This window comes from Nematolebias whitei, chromosome 5 (assembly GCF_014905685.2).
Source record: "Nematolebias whitei isolate Nwh7 chromosome 5, NemWhi1, whole genome shotgun sequence".
NCBI lineage: Eukaryota > Metazoa > Chordata > Actinopteri > Cyprinodontiformes > Rivulidae > Nematolebias > Nematolebias whitei.
Genome location: NC_056502.1, coordinates 1,044,743 through 1,054,338, shown reverse-complemented (window position 1 = coordinate 1,054,338; position 9,596 = coordinate 1,044,743). Strand labels below are relative to the sequence as shown.

Here is a 9,596-nt window from a genome sequence, read left to right as displayed (position 1 = left end):
AACATGTAGTCCAACATGTAGTCCAACATTTAGTCCAACATTTAGTCCAACATGTAGTCCAACATGTAGTCCAACATGTAGTCCAACATCTAGTCCAACATCTAGTCCAACGTGTAGTCCAACATGTAGTCCAACATTTAGTTCAACGTGTAGTCCAACATGCAGTCCAACATGCAGTTCAACATGCAGCCGAACATGCAGCCGAACATGCAGCCGAACATTTAGTCCAACATTTAGTCCAACATTTAGTCCAATATTTAGTCCAACATTTAGCCCATCATTTAGTCCATCATTTAGTCCAACATGTAGTTCAACATGCAGCCGAACATGTAGTTCAACATGCAGCCGAACATGTAGTCCAACATGCAGCCGAACATGTAGTCCAACATTTAGTCTAACACTTATTCCAACATTTAGTCCAACATTTAGTCCAACATTTATTCCAACATTTATTCCAACATTTAGTCCAACATGTAGTTCAACATGTAGTTCAACATGTAGTTCAACATGCAGTCCAACATGCAGTCCATCGTTAGGCTGATTGGTAACTCTAAATTGTCCCTATGTGAGTAAGATTGTAAATGGTTGTTTTTCTCATTTGTCTCTGTGTGTACCTGTGATGGACTGGCGACTTGTCCACGATTTACCCCACCGCTAGCACAGTGACTGCTGGATATGGGTACCAGTGACCCTTGCAACCCAAAAAGGAAAGAGTTGGTAAAGATGATGGATGGATGGATGTAGCCCAATATTAGCCCAACATGTAGTCCAACATGTAGCCCTAAATTTATCCCAAGAAGAAGTCCAACAAGTAGTTGGAATATTGTCCTTGCACAGTGAAGTACAATGAAATGGAAGACCAGCAGAACTCCGATGCAGACGCCAGTCTTCCTTTGAGCAGCTCCTCCTCGGCGCTTCCCAGCATGAGAGGCTTCCTCTAGGTGAGCAGTGGTCAGACTGACCGTAGAGGCTGGATCTGTCCTTGGCTCGGTTCTGTTCTGGTTTGGTTCCGTCAGGCTCCTCCGCAGCAAACAGTGAACCTCACGGATGTGGCCGGACCTTTGATGAGAAGTATCGGGCTGCCTGCTGATATTGAAACCGGCTCAGTTCTGGTCCTGTTAGGGTCAACTTCCCCCACAGCCAATAGCAGACACCCACGAGGAGCTGGTCCAACAGAAAGCCAGCACAATACCCAAAGCGATCCCGATCAGAACCATAGAGGTCCGGATGAAAAGTACGGATGGAGTCCAGAGAAGAAGGAAAAAAAACGTTGGACCTTTGGACAATGTCTCCCCTGCTCGAGGGGCCACCTGGCCAGCCAGCTGCGCTGGGATTGACCGACGGGTTGGAAGCGGACGGTCCTGGACTGAAAAAAAATTCCGGAAGGTTCCCGTTCAGCTCTCAGAGTCCAATGAACACTGAATTCGGTTGGAAGAGGGACAAAACTTTTAGTCCGATTAAAAAAAAATAGGTCAATTTGATGTTGTAAGACTGCCGAGAAGCCGGGGGAGCTGCCGCCCTTCAACTTGCTTAAAGTGAAGTGTGATGGATGGACATAGCCCAATATTAGCCCAACATGTAGTCTGACATGTAGTCCAACGTGCAGCCAAATTCATTTCAATTCAGTTTAATTTATTTATGCAGCGCCAAGTCACAACAGAAGTCGTCTCAGGGCCTGAACAGAAACATTCATGTATAAAATAATAATTTAACAGAAACATTCATGTATAAAATAATAATTGAACATTATTGATCTGAGGAGCAGCTTTGAGTTTAACTCCATCACTGAACTCTCATCTTGAACAAGCATGAAGGCGACAGTGGAAAGAAAAACTCCCTCATGAGGAAGAAACCTTTAGCAGAACCAGGATCAGGACTAGAGGACCATCTGCTTCGACCGGCTGGGTTTGGTAGGAATAGATACACAATGGCAGGTCAAGAATCACGTTAAGATAGAAATAGTATCAAATGAAAACTATTCAGTTTTAACAATTCATTTAAGGAAATGAGGTCAGTTTGTCCTCTAGTAGTCTAAGTCTATAGCAGCATAACAAGCCAACCCTAACTATAGGATTTATCAAAAAGGAAAGTCTTAAACTGGACAATGTGTCAGTCTCATGGACAGAAACTGGAAGTTGATTCCACAAGAGAGGAGCCTGAGAACTGAAAGATCTTCCTCCCATTCTGCTGCTGGAAACTGTAGGAACCACGAGTAAACCTGCAGTCTGAGAGTGAAGTGCTCTGTTAGGAAAATATGGAACAATAAGATCTGTAATATAAGATGGAGCTAGGTTGTTGAGAGCTTTGTAGGTTAGAAGTAAGATTTTGAATTCTATTCTGGATTTGACAGGGAGCCAATGGAGAGAAGCTAAAACTGGAGAGATATGATCTCTCCCAGTAACTCCAGTTAAGACTCTGGCAGCAGCATGTTGCATCAACTGAAGACGTTTTAAAGAAGTATTTGGACACCCAGATAATAAACCATTGCAATAGTCCAGTCTAGATGTGAGAAATGCATGGACCAGTTTTTCTGCATCATCTTTAGATCAGATGTTTCTAATGTTAGTGATATTACGCAGGTGGAAGAAGGAGGTTCTAGTAACGTTTTTAATGTGGGGGATAAAAGACATGTCCTGATCAAAAATAACACCAAGATTTTTAACATTAGAGCTGGAGGACAGATTAATGCATCTAAGGAGGGAGAAAGACTGAAACATTCATTCCTAACGTGCTCAGGTCCAAAAACCAAAACCTCAGTCTTGTCTGTGTTCAAATGGTAGTCCAACATATAGTCTAATTTAATTTGTAGTTTAAACCTGTAAAGAGATTTTCTGGTGTGTGTTAATTGTGTTCTTGCTGAGTAAACTCTGACATAAATCTGTGTGAAACAACTGTGTACCTTTTACTTGTGTGTGATGTCAGCTGCTTGGTGGAGCCAGTGGAGAGCAGAGAGAGAACCTTGGCATTACAACACCTGACTACTACTTTTACCTGAACCAATCAGGAACCTACACTGTGGAGGATGTGAACGACAAGAAGGATTTTTCAGATACTATGGTGCTTTCCTTTCCTTACCTATCTGTTTTGCTGTCTGACTTGTCAATAACGTTGAATAATTTTGAATTCGTACACAAACGAAAGAGCCAAAGACTGACAGTTGTTTGAGGTGGTTGGACAGTGACATGGTGACCTCTCTTGAGGGAAACTGACATTGGTTTTTTTTCAAAGCTTTAGTTTGTATTGAGACCTTTATATTACTGCTGTCCTGTTACCTGCACCTGTCTGTCCACACAACATCATCTACCTTCACCTATGTGTAACAGCCTGTGTGTCTTTCAGGGGGCAATGTCAGTTGTAGGTCTGTCTTTGGACAATCAGGACTCGGTTCTTCAGCTTGTCACAGGAATTCTTCACCTTGGAAACATCAGCTTCAGAGAAGAAAACAACTATGCTGTTGTGGAGAGTCAGGATTGTAAGACCCAACAGGCTGCAGGTCCAGGTCCAGGTCCAGGATCAGGCCTATTGCTGCCATGTTTAACATATGTATGATGGTTGTAAAGCTGTGTATTCTTTGACCCATTAAAGCTGTGTATCTCCATCAGTCCTGGCCTTCCCGTCCTACTTGCTGGGGATCTCTCAGGACAGCCTCTGCAGTAAACTCACCAGCCGAATCATGGACAGTAAGTGGGGTGGGAAGACTGAGTCCATCTCCGTCACCCTGAACACGGAACAGGCCACCTTCTCCAGAGATGCCCTGTCCAAAGCTCTGTATGCACGTCTCTTCGACTTCCTGGTCGACGTCAGTCCCTGCAGCCGTCTTCACGCTCTGCTTTGTGTCCAACTCTGGCCTTCAAGCTGATGTGGTGTCTCCTGTGTCTCTGTCTCAGTGTATTAATAAGGCCATGCAGAAGGAGCAGGAGGAGCTCAACATTGGCGTTTTGGACATCTACGGCTTTGAGATCTTCCAGGTACTGTTTCTTTGTTGAAACCAAAGTTTCAGAACTTGTTGAAGCTGCTCTAACAACCTCAGGCTTCGTGTTCTGAAGCCTGACAAGAACGCTGTGACGAATCGGATTCATAATTTGAAAAGTGTCTTTTTTATTATTCTTGTTATTGAATTTTCTAACTTGAACATAAACAATAAACTAAAGAAAGACAAAATTAGATAAAAAGTGGATAAAATGAATCATACTAAAAGACAATAAACAAGGTCATGTGCCCAGAGCTCCCTTTGGGGCTTTATGGAACTTTATGTTTCAACATCGATACTCTGCCCTCTGCAGGTGGAATCAGGTACTGCATATTACCTGGACTTTCATCAGTTTTATTTATTTATTTATTGGAGAACTATCATAAAACACAATTGATTAGATTTTCTTATTTTGTTTTGTTTTTAAGCAAAACGGCTTTGAGCAGTTCTGCATCAACTTTGTGAACGAGAAACTGCAACAGATTTTCATTGAACTCACTCTGAAGGCTGAGCAGGTCAGTTAGAATCAATTTTATTCACTTGAAGGACCTGGGTCAGACCTGGATCTAGTCTCAGGTCCAGCTCAGATCCTGGTTTCATGTCATTTTGTTGGATAAATGAAGTTTTTAGAGTTTGAAAGGACTTTTGTCAACAAATACAATTTTAATAAGTTTTTGTTTTGGTTTATGTCTACTGTTTGTTTGTTTGTTTGTTTGTTTGTTTGTTGTATGATGTTGTGTATCTGCAGGAAGAATATGTTCAGGAAGGAATAAAATGGACTCCAATTGAGTATTTCAACAACAAGGTGGTCTGTGACCTCATCGAGTCCAAACTGGTGAGTTGACCAATCACAGAGCACCACTCAAGAGCTGATCGATCTGATTGATTATGTAGGGTGGGGCAGTAAACAAAGTGGCTTTATATTTAGAGGAAACAGACAGGTGAGTGAGGGGATACCTGTCTGATCCCCAGAATCCTCCTGGGATCATGAGCATCCTAGATGACGTATGCGCTACGATGCACGCCAAAGGTGAGGGGGCGGACCAGACGCTGCTGCAGAAGCTGCAGGGACAGATTGGAACCCACGAGCACTTCAGCAGCTGGAACAGAGGCTTCATTGTCCACCACTACGCCGGCAAGGTTCTGACTACACCTGTCTACCTGTCCACCTGTTTATCTATCGAACTGTTTACCTGTCCACCTGTCTACCTGTCCACCTGTTCACATGTCTACCTGTTTACCTGTCCACGTGTCTACCTGAACACCCTGTGTGTCTCCAGGTGTCGTACGATGTGGGCGGGTTCTGTGAGAGGAACAGAGACGTCTTGTTTACCGACATCATTGAGCTCATGCAGAGCAGTGAGTTGTGAGTATTCAGAAGGGTCCACAAAAATGTGCATTCAGAACAAGGATTCAAGAGATTATGTACACAGGGTCCCAGTTACATCCAGAATCAGAATAAACTTTATTGGAATTGCACCAAGGTACAACGCGAATATGTACGTACAGTCGTCCGAAAGATGGCGGAGTGCACGAAACTGCAACTGTAGAAAGCGCGGCCATTTTTTCCTTATCAGATAATAATCTTAGATAGGAAAAGGGGGCGAAACATGAGGGTAGATAGTGGTATTACAAAAAAGATCTTTCACATCTTGTCCATCAGGACACGATTTGAGACATCAAAAAAACTCTACCAGCAGCTCAATTAAAACATGATTACATTTGCATTTGACATCAAGGTGTTGAGATTTGTCCATGGGCGTTTTTTCAGATCAGCCACAGTTTCTGAAGATGTTGTTTCAGTGGACAGTTCTGATAAGCTTGCACAGAGAGTTCTCCGGGGGTGGGGGGGGGGGGGGTGCGATAGATGAAGATTTTGTCCTTGGGTACTCATGTCCCAGGAGAAATTTGATAGTCAGCCTGTCTCCGAGGCTGTTGGGAGTCAGATTAGATAAGCTTGATTTTTGTTTTTTCTTCAGGCAGACAGATTTTTTCTTCAGCCTTGAGTCCATCTGGGCGTTCTGGTTCCGAAAATGCCTAATTGTGTGATTCCATTCCACTGATCCATGCTATGAGTCTCCTTCAAGGTCGAACCCACCACGCTGACGAGTCCCAGAAGCCGCAGGTGGTCTGCGATTCTCAATTGCCTCCACCTTACAGTTAAGCTCGTAAACCAGACGATTTAAAGTTCCCACAGCGAGGACCAGACCTTCACACTGACTCGGAAGCTTTTCCATGGCCGAAACTGCTGCCGTCTTCTTCAAAAGTCGATAAAACAGAGCCCTGCCGATGCCAAAAAGCAGAGTCCCTGCTATCATAATTCCAAATACATAAACATCTTCAACATCCTCCTGAGACAGGACTGAGAGACACATCATCTGCCACACTCCCCACGAATCCATGACGTACCCCACACCGTGAGTCTCAGCTGGACACGCCGGTTCTCCAGGACCTTGTCGCTTTGATGAAAAAAATCTTGTCAATAGAGTTGAACACCCACGATACCAAATTCTTAATCTTCTTAATTTATGTTCGGGAGATGAGACCCAGGCACTTCTGACAGACAGAGAGCAGAGCAGGAGGAAGGAAAAATGGGGGAGGAAAAAACAGAAGCTGCCACCTCGATGAGAGCCTGGGAGGAAAAAAATAACATACCATACCAATTTATTTATATAGCACTTTAAACAGTGACAAAGCACACCAAAGTGCTGTACAGGGACAAACAGAACAAGCACACAGCAACAGATTACATAACAGGACACCAAAAAGTAGAAACCAACAAAAACAATAATGGATAACAACAACAACCGCAACATGACCAACACAGTGTGACGCACACAGACTCAGCACAGATCACACAGTGCAGAAAGCCAGGGAATAGAAGTGTGTTTTTAAGCGAGATTTAAAAACTGTGAGGGAGGGGGCCTGTCTAACCAGCAGAGGTAACTCATTCCAAAGTCTTGGTCCTGCTACAGAGAAGGCCCTGTCACCTCTGCGCTTGAGATGGGTTCCTGGGACTGTTAGGAGCAACTGGTCTGCTGATCTGAGAGAACGTGGTGGGACATACGGCTGGAGCAGATCAGTAAGATAGGAGGGGGCAGAGCTGTTTAGTGATTTATAGACATACAAGAGTATTTTGAATTTGATTCCAAGGTGAACCGGAAGCCAGTGTAGTGAGGCCAAAACAGGAGTAATGTGCTCTCTTTTGCTTGTGCTGGTCAAAAACCGGGCTGCTGCATTTTGGACCAGTTGGAGTCTAGCTATGGAGGTCTGACTGATACCAAAAAGGAGTGAGTTGCAATAGTCGAGCCTGGATGTAATGAATGCATGAATTACTGTCTCCGGGTTATTTTTGGACAATATGGGCTTCAGCTTAGACAGTCGCCTCAGCTGGAAAAAGCAGGATTTAACAATCATATTTACATGATTGTTGAGTTTCAGAGAAGGGTCAAGTATCACTCCTAGATTAGTGACTCTTTGTTTCACTAACGGTGACAGAATGGATAGGTCGATGCAGTGGTTGGTGATTGTGTCATTGGGAGGAAACAGCATAACTTCAGATTTCTTCTCGTTGAAACTCAAGAAATTTAAAGCCTTCCAATCTCTGATGTCAGCCAGGCAGTCCAGTAACGGTTGAATAGAGCGAGTACCGTTGAGTCTGAGGGGGAAGTAGATTTGGCAGTCGTCGGTGTAGAAATGAAAAGGTATGTTATGTTTCCTGAAAATAGCACCTAGTGGCAGCAGGTATAAAGAAAATAAGAGAGGACCCAGGATAGACCCTTGCGGTACCCCCCATTTAAGCGCTGCCGAGGCTGAACTAAAATCTTTGATGGAGACACAAAAGGACCTGTCAGCGAGGTAAGATCTAAACCATTCGAGGGCTGACCCAGTGATGCCCACCCACTGCTCTAACCTCGCAATGAGGATCTCGTGGTCGATTGTATCAAAGGCAGATGTGAGGTCCAGTAAGAGAAGGAGCACAGAATCACCAGCGTCTGTGAATAGGAGAATGTCGTTAAAAACCTTGAGAAGAGCAGTTTCAGTGCTGTGGAGAGGTTTAAAGCCAGACTGGAATAGCTCTAAGATGGCATTATCCTCTAGAAAGCATTTCAGCTGGGACTCCACTATTTTTTCCAGCAGTTTAGCGACAAATGGGAGTCTGGAGACAGGCCGGAAGTTGGACATGACTGAGGGGTCAAGGCTAGGTTTTTTCAGGAGAGGTTGGACAGCAGCATGTTTAAAAGTTATTGGCACCACACCTGAGGCTAAGCTGCTGTTCACAATACCAAGAACAGGAGGGCCCAGAACAGGAAGAAGCTCCTTCAGGAGTCGAGGGGGGACGACGTCAAAAGGGGAGCCAGATGGCTTCATGCCGCACATGACCTGCTCCAGAGAAGACAGAGAGATGGGCTCGAAGTGGTCCAGAACAGCAACACAATGAGATGGGATGGACGGATCATGAGCAGGTGGAGAAATGAGTGCCCGGGTGTTTGCAACTTTTTCAGAAAAGAAATGGAGGAAGTTTTCACACAGCTCAGTTGAGGCTTCTAGAGGTGAAGGTTCACTGAGGTGTAGAACTGAGTTCAGGGTGGAAAAAAGGGCTCGGGGGTTGTGGGAGTTTGAGGCAATTATTGCAGAAAAGAACTTCGATTTGGCGGCTTTAACTGCCTTCTGATAATGACGCCAACTCTCCTTTAGGATTTGAAAAGAAACCTGCAGCCTGTCTTTCCTCCACCTGCGTTCAGCTCTCCTACACTGCTGTCTAACGGCTTGAGTGACGTCATTAAGCCATGGTTCTGATAAAAGTTTTGTTTTCCTGGTTTTAAGGGGAGCAACATGGTCCAGAATATTTAAGAAAACGGAGTTAAGCTGAGAGGTTAGCTCCTCGGTGGAGAGAGACACTGAGAGCTGATCGATCCTCTCAGAGCTAAAAGCTTCAGTAAAACGTGCAGCAGTGAAACGGTTAATGGCGCGTGAAGTACGTGCAGAATCACATGACTTAGCAGTAGGACAAGGCGGGATCAAACAAGACAGGCATGTGGTCTGAGAGAACGTTGTCACCGATTACCAGATTACAAACAGAGACATCGCGTGTTAAAATGAGATCCAGAGTGTGACCGTGTTGTTGGGTGGGAGCATTTACATGTTGAGTTAAATTAATAACAAAACAACAAACAACAATAAAATGTAAAAGAAAAACAGTAATAACATCCAAGATATGAACTAAGAATCAGAATAAGCTTTATTATCATTGGACCGAGATATGAGAATATGTCCGTACAGTCATCCAAAAGATGGACGGAGTGCACAAAGCTGCTGCTATATAGTGCGGCCTTCTTATCCTTTTCAGAATACATTTTTACATAAAAAAAGGGACAAAGCCATGAGGAGAGGATAGTGGCATTAGAAAAAAGATCTCTTCACACCTCGTCCTAACATGACATGATTTAAAACATCAAAAACTCTGCCAGCAGCACATTTATGAACACGTTACATAACGAGGCGTTCCATGAAGCACTAACCGATAGTCCATTGTCCTGATAAGATGACGGTCAGCCAGCACGGTTCTGATAAACCTCCACGGGTGGGCGGTGTGTGTGTGTGTGTGTGGGGGGGGGGGGCGGTG

General features: G+C 44.3%; 1 protein-coding gene across 1 annotated transcript in view; it reads left to right on the top strand.

Moving 5' to 3' along the window:
• LOC119409595 (unconventional myosin-Ie) overlaps window positions 1-9,596 on the top strand; it is a 19,212-nt gene that overhangs the window by 1,236 nt on the left and 8,380 nt on the right. The window contains exons 5-13 of the mRNA XM_037676495.1: window positions 2,923-3,057; window positions 3,340-3,472; window positions 3,603-3,799; window positions 3,888-3,968; window positions 4,399-4,485; window positions 4,719-4,805; window positions 4,899-4,911; window positions 5,001-5,110; window positions 5,251-5,336. Of these exons, the coding sequence (XP_037532423.1) occupies window positions 2,923-3,057; window positions 3,340-3,472; window positions 3,603-3,799; window positions 3,888-3,968; window positions 4,399-4,485; window positions 4,719-4,805; window positions 4,899-4,911; window positions 5,001-5,110; window positions 5,251-5,336 (929 nt within the window). The remainder of the gene's footprint in view (window positions 1-2,922; window positions 3,058-3,339; window positions 3,473-3,602; window positions 3,800-3,887; window positions 3,969-4,398; window positions 4,486-4,718; window positions 4,806-4,898; window positions 4,912-5,000; window positions 5,111-5,250; window positions 5,337-9,596) is intronic.